This window comes from Hippoglossus hippoglossus, chromosome 10 (assembly GCF_009819705.1).
Source record: "Hippoglossus hippoglossus isolate fHipHip1 chromosome 10, fHipHip1.pri, whole genome shotgun sequence".
NCBI lineage: Eukaryota > Metazoa > Chordata > Actinopteri > Pleuronectiformes > Pleuronectidae > Hippoglossus > Hippoglossus hippoglossus.
Genome location: NC_047160.1, coordinates 23,008,728 through 23,030,799, shown reverse-complemented (window position 1 = coordinate 23,030,799; position 22,072 = coordinate 23,008,728). Strand labels below are relative to the sequence as shown.

General features: G+C 41.9%; 1 protein-coding gene across 15 annotated transcripts in view; it reads right to left on the bottom strand.

Annotated features, from left to right (window-relative positions):
• The window catches only part of rapgef2 (Rap guanine nucleotide exchange factor (GEF) 2), a 96,923-nt gene that overhangs the window by 60,927 nt on the left and 13,924 nt on the right, over positions 1-22,072 (bottom strand). For all 15 annotated transcript variants that reach the window (XR_004615324.1, XM_034598990.1, XM_034598991.1 and 12 more), the window contains exons 2-3: positions 9,736-9,806; positions 7,332-7,388 (exon numbers count right to left, since the gene is read on the bottom strand). Coding sequence is in view for 14 of the 15 variants with exons in the window: in XM_034598990.1 (XP_034454881.1) it covers positions 7,332-7,388; positions 9,736-9,806 (128 nt within the window). In the remaining variant the exon portion in view is untranslated. The remainder of the gene's footprint in view (positions 1-7,331; positions 7,389-9,735; positions 9,807-22,072) is intronic.

Below are 22,072 nucleotides of genomic sequence, written 5' to 3'. Positions count from 1 at the left end.
TGGGCATCTCAGACAAAGTAAACTCAGACTGACCCCTGGATGATGCAGTTGCCTGTCAAGTTCTGTACAACATGACGGGTAAACGAACACCCACGAGTGCAGACACATTAACGCTCGTCAAGGCACCGTTTCTGCAGGTTTCATTTAAATCATCGGCACTGTTTCAGGTTTTATGATTTACACGACTTAACGAGTGATTTCACAGACATGGTGAAGGAGAGTCAGAGGTCATCCAGAGGGTAATTCTGTTTAGATAAACTAAAGGCATACATTTCAGTATTTAAATAGGGGCTGTCAGTGTTAATAGAGCATGTTGATAACATAGTTGTTAAATGCAGTAATTCCATTTCCACGCTCATCTGGCTTACTCTTGGGCCTTCATGGATAGCAGAGGGATAATCTCACAAGGCTGAGATACTCTGAATCTCACTGAACACTTGGTACACGCAGGATTATCAGAGATGTTAACCTACTGCGAAGGCACTGTAAACAAATGCCATGGCGACGGATAAAAAGGTTAATGCGGTCCCTTTCATTTGGATGCAAGCCGTCAAAAGGCTCAAAGGACAAAATGGAACATATGCACACATTGTGCGGGTCAGTTCAAATATCAACTGTTGTTGTACCCACTTGGTTTGTGGTACTTTTATTTTGAGTCTCTGTCGAACCTGGACTTTGATAAATAACATTTTCCCTGTGAGTGTTTTTCTGGGTAGTATTTAAGAAAATTTGTGGATTATTGTGATAAGAAATTAAAACAAAATGTGTTGGGTGGCGATGGTCGGTCAAAGGCTTCAACGAAAAGGCCCCCTGACAGTAAAATGGAAGTAGTAACTCAAAGAAGGAAGTTTCCTCATGACACGCAACACTGATACCATCTTTCTACAGTGCTGGGAAATTTGACAGGAACAGTGAAGTTTCTGCTGCGCTGGACGGAAAATAGTTGTGGCAGTAAAGAAAAACTGCTTTCATTTTCATTTTAATAACATTATGATTTAATTTCTGTGAATTTAATGCTGCAGCCAGAAGCTAGTTAGCTAAGCTTAGTAGAACAAGTGGAACAGAGGGCACAGTATATCAATTAAATCCTGACTGATATGGATTTCTGGGGACCAATACTAATACTGAGTCAGGGAGTAAAAGAAAATACAAATACGACCAAATAAATAAAGTTTTCATATCATATCACATTGCTGACATGTCTCTTAAAGGCTCTACCCAGACGATTCAATTGAATGCATCTCTGTGTGTGTTTACCAGTCGGAGCTTTAATACGTGACCTCAGAGAAGACGGTCGTGCGTCTGTGCACCGAGCTGAATTCAGGTGAAGCTGCTCTGGTGTAAATAAAGCAGCAGCTTGTGTGATAATCGCAGAATCACCTGGTCTGAGTGAGATTTCTTAATTGAAAGCAGAGGGAGAAGGAAAAATCAATGAGCAGCCAGACATCAGCAGGGCGGGATTGCTTTCTGCTTACAGAAAGGTAAAGGATGGCTGCACTTACTCTACATCCATCCTCCACACAGACGCATACATCCACACCCAGCACCACTGCGCTGACGGAGTTTCTTTTTTAATCATTGAGAACAAAGTCTGGCCGCCTTCCTCCTCCTCCTCTCCTCGCACAGCTAATGAGGCTGTAGACAGCACGCCCTACTGACACACAGCTAAAATATCTCCCTTGTTCCGTCCAACACCATCGCGCTTTCTCTCTTTTTCCCTCTCCTGGTCCCCATCCTCCTCCCTCCAGACTCGCTCCCTCCTTTCATGGCTCTTCTTTGCATTTCGGAGACGACCGACGACGAATGAAACGCTGAATTATTAATTGCTGGCAAGCAGATGCGCCGAGCAAAAGGAAGAGTCTGAGGAGGAGGAGGAGGAGGAAGAAGAGAAGATACAACACTCCAAAAAAAAAAAAAGTAGGAGATAGGAGACTCTTATGCGCTGCGACAGCTTGACTGAACTGGGTCACGCGTACTAGAAGCGATTGTCAAACACTAAACATCATCCACCAAAACCCCCACTGGGAAGCCTTTAACAGTGGGGAATCAGGTTATGTGAGAGCCATGGAGACGGCGGAAGGGAGGAAGACGACCGGGGAAAAGTGATTATTGCATCAAGACTTTCACGGGATGAGTCTTAGAAAATGAACAGTTTGATTTTAAAAAAGGAAATGGAAACGAAAAACCGATGTTGCAGAAAATTATGCATCACAATTCTCAAGAGAAACAACCTGGAAAACCTTCCACCAGGTACTATTACACTAAAGTAGGTCTAATTAGATTATTTAACTCGTGTTTGTTCATTATCCTCTCAGTGAGTCATAAGTACAATGAGTTACTGTCCATTGTTCTCTGCAAATCAGGCTTTTTGTTATTTTTACTATTGATTCATCTGAAAATCTATGTTTTCCTGATTATGTGATTAACCTTTGGCCCTTCAAATTATGAATAATACGGAAACATATCAGGAGTCAAAAGGTGAGTGATTTAGTGTCTAAAATCCATAAGATCCATGTATTTTGCATAATGTGTCAGATCTTTGCTTCAGAACAATGTCTAAAATGATTATTTGATTGTTAAATTTCTGTCAATTTCCTAAATGATTCAACCGTTTCAGCCTGGTCTTAAAATCACTGTATATATTACATATACACGTATAAAACCGAATAATTGTGGGTTTTAACACAGTCAGTAAAATTATAAAATAAGGCTGATTGTGCACATGCAGCAGCAAAGTCTGTGTTGCCCTTTACACTGAGTAAAATAAACCAATGTCAACAAAACACAAGGGCGAAGATGTCTGGACTAAACAGCCATTTTGTTTGGAAACATTGAATTTCATAACAAAAGAAATGTTTCTCCTGAGAATCACATTCAGAGGCAAAAATATAAACAAGTAACTAAAAATAGGACCATTTAAATTTGTTATTGTGGTGAAGCTTTCACCATGAAACTCTCAATAGTCCACAATGGTGTGGGTGCCATTATGAAATAAAGTATTCATACCACGTTTTAAAAGGTTCGAAGAATAAAACTTGAGAAAAAAAAACTGTAGTGATGGCGTGGGATGGGACTTGGTGTCAACTACAATCTGTTTTGGATTTACACGATTTCAAAACCAAATATCTCGAGGGTTGTTCTGAAACTGCTTTCTAAGAAGTATATATATATTTAACTATACTGCTTCTCTGCCATTGACTGTGCCACACTGTACCATCTGTAATGGAGTGTGTGGTGATTAAAGCCGACTGGTCTTTGGGATGTGGTGATTTTTTTCCAGTTATTTCATCCAATCAATTCCCTGGTCTACCCTGCTGTGACCCCTCGTCTGTAAGGCCAGCAGATTCATAGGGAGTACAGGAGCTGCACGGGGTGGGGGGGTGGGGGGAGCTCAACGTTTCCGACAGCTGCACTGGAGCGTCGTCACTGCCTCTGAACCGTGGCCGGGGGTTAAAATATCTAACTGTTCTATGGTGTTTCTCTTTTCTTCTCTTCGGGCAACGTTTGATTGAACTGTGTTTGCTGATTTTTGGACACCGCCGTCAAAATATCAAAGTTTGACCGAAACAGCTCAGCGCCAACGTACAAATTGTGATTCTTCCTGTCTTAATTATTTCAATCAGCACATATAGCTCTCTGACTGTGACAGTAAGAATTGGATTTCAGTGTGACGGTCACACAGCAAAGCAGAATCAGACGTGTGAAGGTACATTTTATTACATCATGACAACGTGTTCACCCAGAACAAAAATAAAAAGGGCAAATGTATTCAGACTCAGTTGTTGTTTCCATTATAACAAGCAATAAAGTGACATTATGCAACTGGTCGATGGAGCTGCTTGCATTAATTGGTTTCTCATGAAGTGCTATGTAGGTGGCATTCAAAGTGCCTCCACTTCAGCTGCTAAAAACTGACATAACCTCCAATGTGTGGCCTGACTTTCACATTCATTATACGTAATAATACAGAGGAGGGAGAACATGGACTGCATTACATGAGGCGATGTGCATAACAATCATTACCTCTGGAAAGGAGGTTTTTTGCCTTTGTATATTTGTTTGTTTATCGGCTGGTTAACACAATGCATTTCCATGAAACCTGGTGGAAGGATGGGACATGCGGTCAAGAGAGAACCCGTTAAGTTTTGGTGCAGATCTGGACAAAAGTGCAGCTCCAGGAATTATTTTTAAATGTCTTTAACTTGCAAGATATTACTTTTTAACCGATTTCATTGTGATTGATCAAATCTGGCTTGGTAAGTGGACTGATACCTGACTTTTAAGCTTTTTTGCTTCAAAAACTATTCAAATGATTAAATGCTTTGTTGTTTATTCAATGGTTCAAACATAGACAGCCAAGAAGTCAACTGTACCACTCCAACAAAATAATATAACATTAGCGTTTGTGAATATGGTTGTATAAGCTCGGGCGTTTACAAGCTGGACACATACAAGCCGGTGTAGCTCAGGTCAAAGCCAAGTCCTGCACTGAAAGGGCTGACATGGGAGAGGTGAAAGGTCGAGCAAACACTTTACCGGCCACTATAAAATGTGCCAGGTCAGCCTCCATCTCAGGACGGCTTTAGCACTATAATCTCTGGGTGGTAAATCCTGACAGGGCTCAGGCTCTGGGATGTTGTCATGAGATATTAAGTGGAACTGTGTGTTTGTATCTGTGCATGTTGTGTTTGCACTCAAGCCATCTACAGCCCCAAGCAGGAGAAACGAGTACTTTTTAAAAAGTATTATCCTCCAGGACATCCAACTGTCAGGGATATGAGGCGCTGAGTGTGTGCAACATTAACTCTGATATTTAAATGAATCTCAGTGGTTTTATCCAGCATTGTGCAGAACAATAAATACACATACATACAGGATTTATTTCTATGATAAATGTCCTACTGGATATTATCTTGCTTAAATCATATAAGCACATGATATAAGCAAGGGAAGTAATATAACACAGCTCAGCAATAAATCATTGTCATCTCCAGTCGACGTAGAATCTGCTTTGCTTATTCAAGAATTTCAACTCAAATAAAATCTGGAGCTGAAATAGTGAGATTCACTTTTGAGCGGCCAATGCTATCTGAATATTTTAACTGTCTTCAGTATCTGTACTAACTTATGGTTTGTAAATGGTAACTGGTGACATTTTCCCCTTAACAAATGTCATTATGGATTTTACTAAAAGTATATTTAATTTGAAGGTGCCCTTTGACTTGAGGAAATTACCTCTCTTTACGAGCATCTCAATGTACAACCCATACAATTTTTACAACTTAATTGAGATAGGATCACATTAAATTCCCCCATTGACTTTTAAAGCCCCCATTCCCCGGCAGATTACTGCCGTTGTCTCGAACGGATGAGGAAACGAAGACAGGCAGTTAGAAGCTTGTATATTCAGAGGAGACTGATTAGGATCCCGCAAAGGAGGCAACTCAATCTGATCGACTGCTGTTTAACACCCAGCTCTTATCAGGGGGGAGCCGCGACTGGCTTTTATAGGTTAACACATGCAAGCACGCAAACACTTGTGCAGACGAACACAAACTCATGCGAACAAACAGTTGTGCCGAGAAGAAAAAAATGTCAAATTGTACAGACTGGTGCAAATTAAATGAACCAATAAACCAAAAAGGAAAACGACCTGCTGTGTCTCTGTGCTTTTGCCGAGGGTCAAATTAAGCAAATTGCAGGTTGTCATGTTCTTCTCTTTGACTGCTTCCACACGAAGCCATTGAAATCGCTGCATGCATGTAAGATTATCTGCAAGTGTTTTGGTTTTCATCAAACATTTCTGCACCGAGTAGGAAATCTTTTGTCCTTCGACTTTTTTTCTGTCAGAAAACACAAAACATGTGCATCACAGCTGAGATCTGGTGTGAGACAAACAACCTGGTAACTCCACTGAGCGTCAGCTGGTGAATGTCTGCTCTATGAACGCATCTACTGAGTTTTTGGCTACATCCACACTACTGCATTTTTTATTCCATTTCCAAAGAGTCAGTTTCTGTCCGTCTAGACTTAAACATTTTCAAATTGAAACAAGGACAGAAGCCTTTTCTAAAGTCTCTGTTTTAGAGGCTTTGGGACTCCAGAATATCGTGGACACCAGATGTAAATCAAGCATAAGTGATACATCTTAAAACTAAAGCCTATTAGTGCGAGTATATTACTTTCTGTTTGTTTCTGTTGTAACATGTCACAAGTCTAACATAGTGATTAAGTCGCAGCTAATAAATTCTGCCCGTCACTCCTGCATTGCTGCACTGAGACGACCATCGACTTACTCTTCACGATCACAAAGTTGTCTGACAAATAAATATAGATAAATATTACGACAGTGTGATGACAACACCACTGGTAATTGGTTCTACTGACGTTAGAAGCAATTTCTGACATGTATAATGATTATAGAGTAGGTTAGCGTCAATGTAAAGTTGGCCTGATACTGTGTGCGTGTGTGTGCGCGTGTGTGTGCATGTGTGTGCGCGTGTGTGTGTGTGATGGGCCTGACGGAATCTTGCAGGAACTGGAGTCTATTATGCGACCACTGCTTAATCTGCATTCCTATTGTTTAATCAGCTCCCACACCGCCAAGTGGGCTTCTAATGAGGTGTTGACTCTTCCTCATCATCCCTTCACACTACACACACACACACACACACACACACACACACACACATGCACACAGAGGACACACAGGATGTACGGCGAGGTGTCCTCTCCAGCTCCTTGAGACGCCGATAGAGTTAATTAACTGTCTTAATTCTCACCATGGGTGTTTGGAAGACGTCAACATGTGACACCAGTCAAACACTGTGTGTGTTTTTCTGCTTAATGCAGTTGTGGCAGCCTTTCAGCGTGGATCCAAAGACACTTGCATGCTCTCTGGAAACAGCTTCCCAATCATATTAACCCTCCACAAAACGTAGCTCAAAGGAAGGAAACGTTAAAACATCACAACTAATTGGTTTTCTACCCGTTGGCTGAAATGTTTTAGGGGCTATAAGCTACTTTTCTAAGTTCAGTAAACAGTGACGTAAAGAATCAAGCTGAAATTAGACTGGGAATCACTTCTTGGTCCTCCGGGGTTTGGTAACACTGAAACACACTCACCTTCATTAAGACGTGTGTTTTCATTGGTCGTTCCACAGTATGTTTTGATCAAACTGAATTTAAACATTCTTACAGTGGCTGCTCCCAGTTATTCTTTGCTTTCATACGCTGGTAGAGACGCAAGAATTTCACCGAATATCATCAATAACCATTTACGCACAGGCAACCACACCCACACACACACGACCAGACATTGTGGTACTTACTAGTATAGCACCTCGTTGGCCTCGTGTCTCTCATAACGAACCGTCTCACACATTATCCTGCAGGGACAGAGCGGAGAGGGAGAGTGTTGGTCAGAAAACAACAGGAGGAAATACAAACTTTAATTAAATAAAAGGTTGATTAATATTATTACAAAACAGACAAAACAGAGAAAGGAATAGAATCAAAATGTAGCCGTGATAAACACACGGTTTGCTTTGCTAAATGAAGTAAATCAGAAAATTCACACTCCAATGAGTTGAAATATTATCTTTTACCTTGAGGCAAAAAATATACAACTGATGATTTTCTAAATTTCAGTGACACATACTGAGCTTGTTGCTGATAAACAAACATGGAAGTAGAGTGTAGCTGTAAACGGTTGAGTGGAAAGTAGTAGGTTGTACTACACATGGAGAGAACAATGGTGACACCATGTTAAGAACAGGAGCATAGTAGTGAGCTCATTGTGACTCATTCTATTATGTAGTGGGTAGACCGCTGAGTGGGGAGGTTGTTTTTTTTCTGCCGCTTCTACAATGGATTCCATCTGCGGATTGTGTGCGTTTACTAGAAAGAAATCTCTGTTTTTTATGTTTACTGATTAAGTTTTAGATAAAAATACACCAGTTATATCACCAAGCATCTTTTTTATGTCGTCTATCTTCTTTTTTTTATGTGCATTTAACACTCAAATAACAGAGAATCAATTGGCCATTACACATTGATTGATTTGAATAATGAGATGAACAAGTGCTAAACATCTCAATTTAATTAGCGACACACTGGTGGTTGCGCTTGCGTCACCTGGAACGCATCCAGGCCAATTAAAGTCAGGCCGCTCCACTGTGGCAGCTGATGGTTTAGTGCCGTGTTTAAGGGCAGCAGAGACTGTTAGTTATGTGTTGGGATCTCCACAATTAACCGACGAGTCACGAGGCTACTCATGCCAATGTAAAGGGATTAGACATTTCATCAAGCGGACACTGTGCATTACTTTCCCTTCATAATTTATGCACAGACGTACTTTGTGCTCCCACAGCTCCTATTAGTGAAATGCTTTTCTTAGTTTGAAATATCTTTTCAAGTGCCGTTATTTTTAAACATATGTATTAGACACACTCTTCAGTAATGGGGGACTCTCTGATATTTGGAATCAAACCCCCTTTTCCTCCACATAAAGACTGAAAAAAAAAGAAATCACCCATATCAGGCTTTCCCAGAGGAGACAAGAAAGCCTCAACATTACAGGCAGGCTACTACAATAAACAGTAGCTGATCAAAACAAAAAGAGGCTTTAAAAGTAGCTGGGGGCGGCTGTCGTCTTGTAGCCCCCTCTGCACAAGTACAGAAAAACAATCCTGCTGCTAAAAAACAAGTCGCCGTGAACAAGAACCACAGAAGAAAAAACAACACATTCCTGCAGAAGAATGAACTATAACACAATCCCATGGTTGGTGCGATGTCTGGTTGGCTGGGAGTTTCTTTTTTCCTTTTTTTTCAAAGATAGGAAAGACCACAGCCGCTCAGATAAAGTTGGCAGCAGTGGTGGTGGTGGGTTGGTCTGTGTGACCACGGGGACATTCTTCAGGATCCAAACAGCGAGGAGGAGGAGGTGGGGGCGTGGGTGTGGGGGGGGGGGGGGTTACTGCAGGGTGGGAGGCCTCTTAGGGGTCACGCAGAGGAATGTTCCAGCTCGCGGGTCATGTACTGCTACATTGTTCCCTCGCCAGTATAATCCACATGTATGCACACAAGGCATGCTGGGAACAGACTTCTGACATGCACTGTTTGGATAGTTCACGCCAGACAGAAAAGACGGGAAAAGCCAACGTGGTAACAGGAGAGATGAAGGTAAAAATCATACGAGGGGCAGAACAGGATGTTAACGCCATTGCAGGTTTGAAGGTTTATATAGGTTATACTAAAATAAACTTTTATTGTCTTGTCATTTATGTTTTTAAACTGCTTTTTCCCTTACTTCCTTCCTGAATCAACATAAATATACCAAACCATTTTGGGGAAATTAGGGCTGCAAACTAAAATCACTTAATTTCTTTATTGATTTTGCTCTCAATTATTTTTTTAATGTATAAAATGTCAGGGAAAAACTAAAGAATACAAAATAAATGACTGCTGGCACGATAACTCCCGAGAGTTTTGACACGGGATCTAAAATCCGCCACATCTTCTTTTTAGAGAGTAAAATAACTCCAGCCTTTATGTTGTTATAGCGACGAGTAGCTACAGACAAATGCCACTGGTGTTTGGCTCCGTGTTAATTTCCCACCCCCCGACTATAACTGAGGAGCTGTCGCTGTGTTTTAATTTGCATTTTAAATTTGTGCGATTGGGGATATCGAGCTTTGAGTTAATTAAGTGCCGGGAACGTGTGCAGACACTCACCTCAGCTGGTGCTCTCGCAGGTTGGACAGGGCCTCCATCCCGTGGAGGTACGAGTAGACGATCTCCAGGTCCTGAGGAGGAAAAGCAAACGTGTGATCAGACACAGGAGCAGAGGTGAGGAAGTAAACACTCAAACAATCACCGGGGCTCATATTAGAGTGGATATGATAATTTGATTGGTAAATTAATCAATGGCAGAAAATTATCCTGCCACCATTTGTTTTCTATTTCTGCAAAGGAGGTATAGTGATCTAGGAATCAAGAAAACAATCAGATTAACTGTACTATCAATATAAGGGCACAAAACTGTTATTAATCCTTGTCAAGGTTGTAAGATATTGTTGGCAAAAATGAAAGTATAAGAAAATATTTTAGTTTGATAAAGATCCCAGAAATAACCATAATCTTTTCAGTGAAAGTTTGATGCAAATATCGACACTTTGAATAACTGCTTGTTCATTCAGCAGGCGACACACTTGCTTCCCCCACCACAGAAAACTTTTTAAAAAGGACACTGATTTGTTTTGACTGAACATTGGAATAAAACGCAATAAAGCACATTGCAGAGAAAACAAAAATAAAGGAACTATGCCGCACAACTATAAACTCCCCATTCAATTACTTCATCAAGTGACTCAGTGAGCCACTCTCAGATTGTTTGGCCTGAATCCAAGTCAGAGGTGAAACAAAGTGGCCCTCTCCGAGAGCTGGCAGCCCGCACAGCTACACCACTGTCTGTTGGTACACACTGGGCCGCTGACAGTGTGTGTGTGTGTGTGTGTGTGTGTGTGTGTGTGTGTGTGTGTGTGTGTGTGTGTGTGTGTGTGTGTGTGTGTGTGTGTGTGTGTGTGTGTGTGTGTGTGTGTGTGTGTGTGTGTGTGTGTGTGTGTGTGTGTGTTGCGGTTCTGGTTGCAGCTACTGGGATCCCTTTGTCGGCGGGCAACTGGAGGTAGACGTGGCGACAGCGGACCAGAGCACAACAGACTCTCTGTGGTACACTCGGTCTACGCAGAATGGCCACCTTGTCTTTGGGTTGTGTTTATCAGAGCAACAATCGTTCGCTCAGGGAAAGTTCTGTGATTTGTTGACCAAAACTGCTGAATGACATTTAGTTTGTGCTGGTTTGATTTCACAAGATGTGTGGATGAGCTGTGGTTACAGTGTCAGTGTTGAAGGTCCGTCAGTAATATGTTTAAACGGGTTTGAGGAATGGGAAACACGCAGAAAACAATAACAGAACCAACTTGTTTTTTGTCCGACAACCTTTCTGATATGACTCATGACCTTGGAGAAACAAAAAGAAACAACGAAGCGAATAATGCATAACACATCCAGAATATTTCACCCATTAATAAGGTGAAACTCAAATTCAACAGTTTCTATCACATACAATGAACAAAAAAAACACCAAACTCAAAAGGTGGGAAAAGGTTAAATGAACCATCACCACCTGTTAGCAGAACAATGTGAAGTCCAAATATATGCAGCACATTACTACAGGCTATGAATTAATATCAAAACTATGTTATGAATCTGCACACCCAAGTGTCGGCCCCTTGAAGAAGCCTAAACCCCTATTACTTATTACTATTGTTCTATTTGGGTTGGGCCTTTAAAAAATAGACTTAGAAAGGAAACTGTATTGTCCTGGGGGGGGCCCGGCCCTGTTACATCACACAGCAAGATCGTCACTAACCACATCCTCATGTTCAGTGTTGTTGGTCAGTGAAACACTGAACAGGAGCATTTAGCAGAGGCTATGTTCTAACATCTACTGCTGCCTACTGGAGAACCAAGAAACTGCAGCCGTGACTCGTTCAGCTGCAGTTTAAAATGTCCACGTGATTCGTGGAGGATTGAAAACTGGGGCACCTATTATAAGTCCTTCCTTAATGTGATGATGAAGTCGACCATTTAGGCAGTTTGAAGCGCAAGATATGTACAGAACATGTGTACAGTTAACTTTGTGTAGAAAGAAGAAGACAGGTTCACTAATTTCTTAAATATTCTAACTCCCCTATATGTCTCTACAGCAATTAATATGCTGAATTTGCACAAATGATGCCACTAGTGCATAACACCACATGTTTTTTCTTTTACCTCTCACACGCTGACACCTTCTCTGAGGTGGTGAGTTGGCCTAGTGGGGAAAAACACAAACCACCTATGTAACTGCAACGTCCCCACTTATGTAACTGTGCTCACAAAAGGGCAATGACCGGGACCTTTCCTCTTTCATCACCACCTTTTTCCCCTCTTTCTTTCTTCCCCTCATTGCTGCTCAGCACAAACATCAGGCAACAAAAACTTTTTTTCATAACCCAAAACCTTTCATCTAACCCCTAGATATGACTTTCTCATAAATGTGATTTGGGATCAAGTCACAGAATTCAAACAGACACTAGAAGAGAACAGGAGGAATGTCACTGTGGGAACCTTTGTCAGTCACCGAGAGTTCAATTTGTTGTCTGTACAAGAGGAAGAACTTCCTTTAACCTCTGTAGCAAGTATTAAGTAACCCAGACACAAAGGCACCACTAGGTGGCGGTGTTGTAGGTTTAATTCCCCCCCATGCCACAGTGACATCAGGGTGAATAAAACAGCGCCACTCAAATGCAGCCTCACAGGGAGAAATATGCAAAACCATCAATTGTGGCTTGAGTCTCAAATATTTCAGATTGACTCTATGGAAAGAATGTAAAGGACCCCATCTTTTCCACTCGGTGGGCCCTGCATTTCCCGGTCTAATTTTCTCCCTTTTTTTTCTTTTCTTACTGGTCTTCTTTTAGACGGCGCCAAACACAATCACCACAAAGTGCACGGAGAGAGGACATATTAAAAGTTTTAAGACATAGAGATGAGAGCATTGAATCCAAAGCAACCTCTTGCATTTTCTTTTGCTTCGTTTCAAACGATTAAAATATAAAAAACACCCTAGTTGGATTTATTCTAACAGATGATTTCTTACGCTTCTTTTCCTCTCAGTGCTGAGATCAAAAGCTGAGGGCGTTTGATGTCTGCTTTCAGCACCACTTAGGTGTTTCGTGTTCGCTCATCTTCATGTTTATTCCCATCTTTGGGAAGTAAAAGGGACAAAGTCAGAGCAGAAACAGGAAGGAGAGAGATCCGACCAATAGTAGTGGGTACAGCTGAAACTGGGGCACGCTGATGAAGGCTGCATCTGAGATTCTGCTCATTGTGTGTAGCTGGATAAAAGACAAAAGAAAAAACTGCTGGCTTTTGGACTTTTGGGAAGTAGCTCAGGCTTCTGAGCTAACACCAGTAACGCCATCTAATCCCTGCCCCTTCCTTTTCCAAACGAATCCTTCCAGGAACACAGGTGGCCCCACGCTGGAGGAAAAACAGACCAAGATGCTGTTCTTGATAAGAGAAATCCTCAGGGGGATTTCAAAGCTGCTTGCCCAAAACTGCTCATGGCGTTCCTTGCATACCAGTTACAGACTTTAATCACAGCTCTTTTTTTTTTTACTGTCAACTTCCCCCCAGTCATTTCCTTGGTGCAACAATAACATGACATCACTTTGCACCTTCATTTGTCAGACAGAGAGTAGCAGGGCAATGCTGCCAAACCAGTGGAGGCATTTCCTTTCCAGAATAGAAATTAAACAATAGCAGCCCTTGTCTACCCCGTTTGGGGCCTAAATTCATACAAACACAAACACACAAACACACACACACACAGACGTGCACACAGACACACTTAAACCGACCACGACATCCTCCATTTTCTACCCATTCTGTTCGGGCCCCAGAGGGAGCGGGTGCAGCGTCGGGCCTGTTGCCAGCCTGCTGAGTGGCACAGCGTTGAATGGGCAAACAGAGGTCAAGGAAGTTGTGCTGTTTTTCCCCACATTGTGTTCGTGAAGACGGAGGAGACAATAAAAAGGATTTGCATGAAGCGACTTCAAAAAGGCCAGTTTACAGACTTAAAATTAATAAAATCTGCAGGTTTTTAACATGATGGTGTCACATAGAATCTGAATATTTATTAAATATATAATGTACTGTACAAACTGTGCATGGTTTTACTTAAATAACCACTTAATTGTTTAACCTATAATGTAAAAATATACTTTTTGGACATCATATGTTGTTTAAGTTGCAGTTCCATTTTGCTTTATGATTGCAAATGTGTATTTTAATATGTTAATTCATTTCTTTGTCTAGAAAATGTCAGAATAGCAGATACAAAGTATATGAGCTGAAGCAGTGAGATTCAACTTGTTTTGTCAGAGAAATAGTCCAAAACACAAAGATACCTTCAAATAAATATGGTGAAAATTATTAAAACCTCTGGGACAAAAGAATGTGAAGAATTTTTGCTTGATAAATTAATCAAAATGATGGAAGAAGCTTTTCTGTCAATATGAAAGAAAAGTATTCCTCTATTTCTATCGCTTTAGTCAGTAATGTAATTGTTGCGCTTGTTTTAATTACTTTTACAGCCCCTGGTCTTCCTGAACTCATGTTTGAAAGAACCTTTGCTTTTCTTATCTCTTGACACGACAGCGTCTGCTCGTCTGATAGGAAGCTTTTTTCTGCTCAGGCCTTTTCACTGCGGCACAAATGGTCAATCCACTTATTCATTTAGCGCGCGGCTGAGTGCAGATAGCGGACCTCCGCATGCGTCTATCAGCCGATGTCAGACGCACATCAAAAAGAAAGGGCGTGTGCAACCTTTCAATAACAATGGGACACTGCGGGGGACGTAAACAAAAGGTAGGGTCGGGAGGTGAAGGACATTTCTGATGTCTGATGGATGCTCAGACACCAGATTTGCTTCTGAGGCATGAGCTGAAGATAATGTGTGACATGTCACGTTGACATCATTGTCTACCGTCCCAAAATAGACACACAATTCATTGAAAATGTCAGATAGGACAGGAATGAGTTAGAGCGCCACGGCTTTGGAGCAGTAACTCAAACACAAGACTGAGGGACAGAAGCAGCAAATTGCAGGTGATGATGTTATTTATTAGATTTTGTAGGAATGACTGATGATAAAAGTGTTGTCAAACCATAAGACCAGAGACATTATGTTTCAGGAGCGGCCCTCACTGAGGAAATTGATGATCGTATCTTTCTATGTAGAAATGTTAACATCATACATCGTGTGTGACTCATGTATATTTTGTGGCTGAGCTGCAAAACACCTAAAAACTAATTTATCATTCATCACCCCCAGTCTCATCCGTCCTTTAGAATATTACATTTCTTTGTAGTTTAATGAGGCACTGCATGTTTTTGTGGTCAAAGAGCAGGAATATCCTGGTGCTTGTTGTGTCCCTCACAGTTTCATGTTGCATTTCATGGTGACATTTGTGGAGCTGGAGTAAATACTTGAGGTTTAACCCTATAGCGCTGCACGTTTGTGCAAGTCCCAACGAATACGATCCTTTACTCTGGTATTAAAACCATGTTTTGTTTCCTCCTCAGCAACATGAACAATGACTTCTTCATCCTAAAAGGAAGCTTTATTGTTCCTGTTTCACGATGATACTCTTCGATTTCTTTCTCACGCCCATTTGATTTAGTTTTGGTTCTAACCAGCTTGTGTGTGTGTGTGTGTGTGTGTGTGTGTGTGTGTGTGTGTGTGTGTGTGTGTGTGTGTGTGTGTGTGTGTGTGTGTGTGTGTGTGTGTGTGTGTGTCAATACAGTCATGACATTTGTTGATGCAGCTAAGGGAAAAAATTAGGAGAGGTAAATTTGGTGCAATAGTCCTCACCGCTCATGCAAATACAGAATAACTGTTGTGGGGTTGCAGCTAATCAGAATAAAAAAAAAATTGGTTTATAGTTAAGCCAATGAAATGTCAGAAAGTGAAAAATGCTAACCATACATAATCGTTACAGCCCTAGAAAGTATATTTTCATGGATTAAAAGATTCAACAATTAATCATTTATTTGTTGTCATGAGGCAGTCATCAAAAACAAGATGTTATAGAAAAACGTATTCAAGGCTGCAATAAATTACTATTTTCAATATCAAAATCTCAAATGCTCATCGTTGACCATTTTTCTCTCGTATGTGTGGAACCAGTGTTTTTCTGCCAAATGTAGCTGAAGCTATTCTTATCAAGCCAAATGAGAGAGAGGGGGACAGAGAAAGGCAGAGTGCGAGAGAGAGAGGAAGAAACCACGGTGGCTGCCCACTGGGAGGCATATGTACTTCTGTCAGCGCTGCCGGGCAAATTGTAAAGAACTTGTCCGAATGGGTTTTCACGGAGTAACGTCTCGCTGGCAAATTGTGAAATCTAGCAAATTCTTATCATTCCTTCTGTCCGCTGTGTTAGTCAGAGGAGCAGGCCTGGACCAATCAGACCAACCACAGAACGTGTTGAGCAAGGTTTGAGAAATCGGGGGTGCTGAAGTACGTGATGCAGAGATATTGCCCACAACCCAAAGGCAACCATCTTTACTTGCCTTTACATTAAAGTCAGATTTTCTTACTCAACTAGTTGGATTCCCAAACCGAGGAGCACCACAGGGACACCCTTCATACCCCAACAGCCCTTTGAGCTACAGAACATGACACAGACACACACTCTGTCATCAGCTACATCTTGGATCCTTCAGAGTTTGAGAACTTTTCTTTGGTCTGGAACGAAATCCGAACATGACGAGGGAACAGGAAAGAGCTGACAAAGTGCACAAAACTTCAGAACGAAACTTGACTCGCTAATCCAACAAAAAAAACAAAAAAATCACATTCAAACTGGAACATTGTACTGTCGCAGTTTCTCGTTTGCAGGAGGCTGCATCTTTCTACCAGTCGGCTCATTACACCATCCAGGTCTAAGATGCTTACGACCTTGATCCCTTGGCAGTCAAAGAAGGAATGGCCGTTCTAGTCACGGCACTTTGCGCTGGGAGGATCTGTTGTCGTTCTGTTTCAGAAAATAGCTGCAAAGAGCACAAATTAATCCCCCGCGACTTGGGGGTGAGGACGACCTAGTTTTACAACAATTGCTCACTTGTCACTGCGGGGTGAGCTTGTCACTCCGTACCTTCACCCTCTGAACTTGTGTGCGGCTGATTCAAGGTTGGAATCGTACAACTAGGTACGCAAAACCTCTCAGGTTAGGTTGACATAAATGGAAATATAATAGATATTTAAGTCATAATAATAACGCCAAAAATGTCTTTCTATTTAAAAAAAGTAGCCTCCTGTCATTCGGAAATGTATATATTCAGCATTTCCTACATTCATTCAACAATTCTGTGCAGCCCACACACCCCCTCATGATACACAGCATTCTTTTGAAGTTGTGACCTTTTTCCAGGTTTGCCTTTCTGTGCCAACGACCCCTCATTCAGAGATGTGCTGGTATTCCTGGATCCTGTTACCGTGACAGCGGAGGGGCCGTCTTGTGTGTCGGGCTGGGGAGAGGCTTGCATTCCTCAGATGACACTGGCTAGATAATGTCTCGGTGTCCACACCACCGACACACACACACACACACACACACACACACACACACACACACACACACACACACACACACACACACACACACACACACACACACACACACACACACACACACACACACACACACACAAGGCCTAAGGAGGCCTAAGGAGTCCTGCCTCCAACCCCCTACTGCTCACTAACCTATGGAAGGTGCTATATAGAATACCAAGTGGAGGGGCCATCTGGGTCGAGTGTTACTGGGCATGTGAGGTTCTGCTGGAATGATACCAGTCTTAAAATATACCAGGGCTGCAAGTAAATGCTATTTCTGATTATATCTAAATAGCTGAGTGCATTTTTGTCCCATCAAATGTTGAGAAAATTTAATTAAATGTGTCGACCAACTAATGACTGATGAAAGGTTAAAAGATAGTAATACAAATTTAAATTGAGTTTCTTTCATTTGTGTGACATTGCAAGTTTTACTGTGCTCACAATTTGTAGCAGTTGCCAACAAACTAATGGTAGAAAATGATAAAGCCCGACTTTAAAAATACAACTTTGCATTTTGGTCCTTGTGTCCTATGTGTTTACACATTTTTCAAGCAAAAATGCAGGCTACACCTTTGCAGATGTGAGGATTTATTGTTCTTCTTTTACTTATGAGATTTTATAGGTAAATGTAAACTATTATTTTGACATTTTATATGACTAAATAATGAAAAATCAACAATGTAAATAATAATTAGTTGTGACCCTAATTCAGACGACAGCACATCAAAACATATTGTTACTGGGGTTCATTAGTAAAACTGTAATAGGCCATTTCCAGTGAAAAGAGCACAAAGTCGGCTTCAATGCATTTTTTAAATTCTTCAGACTGGACTTTAACGCGGCCTGGCATGACATGAAATGTCACACTCATCGACGTTTTGCTGCCTAATCAAAAGCATATGTCGGCGTCAGAGCCTGAATAACTATTTAAAGTCGGTGTTGGAGCGTAGTGAGGGAGACAGAGCTGCTGTGTGAGGAGATAAACAGCCTGTAGCAGGCGTAACAAGGTAAACAGACCACTGGGAGTCAGACGGCCAGTGTTGGAGGTTGGAAAGGTCATGTTGCCTACGATGCAGTATCTGCTAATGGCAATATATTGCATTATATTGTCTGGTCAGCACAAACGCCGCAGCATGTCTGTGTCAGTGTGCCAAGTGGGACTGAGGAGGACCGCCCCCCTGAAGCAGCCAAAACAGCAGCGGTGGCAGTTTATCCCAAAATGTGCACGTTCATCACACACCTCGGGGGCAGCGGTACGATGCTCCGGCCTGTGCTGCCGCATGCACAGTCCATCTCTGTGTTAATACGTGCGAGTGCATGTGTGTATTCCCTTGCCTTTGTTTGTACATTCCCCCGTGTTAACAGGGTGGCCGGCAGCTGTCCTTGAATCTCTATTGACAGAGAGTGTGAGATCTGCTGGGTATTTTTATCCATTAGCCTGTGTGAGAGAGCAGGTGGAGGCTTTGTGGGCTACAACAAGGTCACACGGTGACGAGCGACGCTACGCTGCGATCTGTGGCTGTTTTGGCCAAATGTCGAGGTCGAAAGTCTGTTTTTTTCATAGACGCAGCATGTGACTATAACAAAGGGAGTCACTCACAGTAGAGTTCATTACTAAAGCACTGCACTCGTTGCCTCAAGAGAAAGAAAAAAAAAAACTATTTGATGGAGCAAATCCTTCCGGAGAACTAAAAAAATAAACATTTCTAGAGAACTGCTACTGGGACGGCATTAAAACCATGTGCCACCTGAATGAAGCTGGCACATACTACACAAAGCTAATTAACAGTCCTCCTTAAGCGCTTGGTGTTAACTCAACGGGTTAAGCTAGCACAGCACATGGCCCTTTCCGTCCTCGGATGCTGAATTAAGCAGCAGACAAACAGTTACACTTCTACTTGCCACCTGCTCAGACATGCTTAGGAAGAAAATAGACATCCTCTTTGTCTACAGGAAGGCGTTCGACGCATCACTTCGCATTTCACTTTTTACACCGGCCTGATGGAACTTAATGAATAAATTAAAACTGTGAATGATGGTCGGTGGCTGAAGTGGCTTGAGGAGCAGGACAACTTTGCAGTTGAAGACGAGATTTAAAAGCACTCGGGAGCTGCTGTTTGTTTCCCACCGTGGTTAAGGCAGCTGGCGGACACGGCGACTGGCTGGAACAGGAATCATGGAGGCATGTGAATGAGCTTAGCAGCACCTACTTGAGCCGCCTGCCGGTGTAAAACCCTCAAGAACGAAAAATGCCCTCCATCCCTTGAGGCATGCAAATTAGGTCCGTGCCGGAGTGCACAAGTAGGTGCAGATAGTCACAGTGGTGGTAGTTTTCTTGGAAGAAGATGTTCACTAAAAGATAAAACGTGTGCATGTTTCATAGAAAGCCAACAATTTGTCTTGGCTGTAAGAATGTCGAGACGAATGCTAAGGGTTCACTGACCTCCCCGACCCATCTGCTTTGATCAGGGCTGTAACCATCTGACACAGATGTTGGGTTGGACGTGAGTTCAAATGTCCCGTCACTTTGAAAGATGGAAATGTGCAGCCAGGGCTCGTGACCTCTTCTGAGGATAAAGCTTGTGTTTTTTTTTACAGAGAATCAGCCTGAGTATCATTGCAGAATGTCGAACATCTCAAGCTGCTTTCAGACAGACCCAGATCTTTTCCTGAAATTTTCCAGAGGGCCTGTATACGAGAATGCAAATGTCTGGGTCAGTTGTTGCAGACGTTTTCCAGAACTTTGGCCTGTTGATGATGTCCCTAATACGCAACAAATGTGAATAAAAGACATGTGATTTCTGCAGCAGAATCTATACGTTACGTTCTGCTGCCCCTCGCCTGAATTTAACAGGAATGTTCCTGTTGTTATGAATGTGTTTAACCTGGATTATCTCCTGCTGCCTTCTTCAAATCTAAAAGTTCAAACTGTGGACAATGTCTGGAAAATAAGGTCCAGACATTTTCATATGTTAACAGTCTAAAAAAATGTGTTGAGAGCAGTTGAGAGCAATTTAATGCTGCAGCTCACATCCCACTCTGACTGCTGCATTTACAGAGAACCAGCACAAGCTAAAAACAAAAAACAACCTTCAGGGAAAAAATTGCAGGATGTTTCATGATGATGTTGTTATAACTACTTTAAGCAAAACACCAATTAAACCAGAATCAGCGAACTGGAAAGGTAGTGTTGCAGACACAGCTGTATGATCCTTCTGAATAACAGTGGAGTCAAAAAAAAAAAGTCTCAATAATTAACAAACCATCCAACTGAGACTCATGTGTGGCAATTAAGAAACTGATATTTTATCACTGATCATGGAAAAATGCCAACATAACTAATTAAAATCTCTGTTTTTCCAGAGGAACAGAAAATAATGCAATCTAAATCCTAAGGTGAAGAGTTGCTCTGTGATGAAGAAAATAATTTATGAGGAAAATGTGGAAGTAGCCTCTGGTCAGCATTAAAGAGGCGCTGCATTGTTCACACCACAAGCCAAGTATACCGTTTAAATTAATTTACTAACCAACATCAGTATGATTTAAACAAAGGACCGCACAAAGAGAGGAAGGGCAGCTGAGCTGATTATTAATTCAGAATCTGCAGTGAGCACTGTGATGACACTTTACTGCACTGTTGTCCTCGAGGGTACGAACGAGCTAAGCTGACCTATGAGTAAGAATGAACTGCCCTGCACCAGTCTGGTTCTGGTTCACTATTATCCACACGGAATTAGTCAAGTGACACTGATACAGGATCTCACAGCTCTGTCTAATTAGCACTGAATGATATTTTCTGACTCAGCCGCACCTCCATGATACCAGGGTACTGTCACACAGGGCAAGAAGTCAAAGCTATCAACAGCATCACACACACACAGTGTTAGATGAGGAGAGCAAAGTTAAACAGACGCGTTTGCCTCCATTATTTTTGCAAGACAATGCTGGATGCATGACTTTGTGAGACTGTTTCTTAAAAGAAAAACTAAATGTTGATGTGTAGGCTCCACCTTCAGGAAATCCTGAGGTGAGAAGTTCAGATTGAGTTTCTTTTCTTCACGTTTCCATCCTTGTATCACAAAAACAGGAAGTCATCATGTAAGAACCTGTTTCACTCCAGCTGCTTTAAGTAACTTAATATGTTGACAAGACTTCCTCCCTCCAGAGGGTTCAACACTTTCTACATTTGACTCAATCACAGTGTTTGTTATTTTTACTCAATTTGGTCCGACCACAAGTCCAGATTTTACACTGAAACCGGGACAGTCTTTGTCGCCGGTGTTTACTCAACATGAGCAAACAACAACATCCAATCTCCAGCCTCTTGACACAGTGTGTGACCGTAGCGTTGGGCCCTGACCGCTACTCTCCCCACCTCATTCAGACTGAACCACTGTAGGGAAATGTAAGCCCAGCACACACTGCATGTGTTTACTGTGGGTCTAATTAATAACATCAATAAATCCTGTGTTGAGATTTCAGTTTAGTGTGAAACAATGAAGTTCAAACAGATTAACATGACTGTGAAAGTTGTATACAATATGCAGAGCTACAATTTAATAATCATAAATGTTCTTTCTTTCGAGCTGAAATATGAAACATCTGATCCTCACACGTAAACATTTGTTGTTTTTTCTTCGTCACTGCATTTAAGTCAAATAAATATGCAGCCCAAACCATAACAATGGCGCAATGTGGACTCAACGGTGGACTCTGACCAATACCGGACACAAAGGGATCTCTCAGCTCCGTCACTGAACCTCATCATAGCAGGTCTGCGCCCGGGAACAAAGCCAACTGTCCGGCCAAATGAAACCCGCTCCATCTCGCTCAAACAAAGGCCTCAAA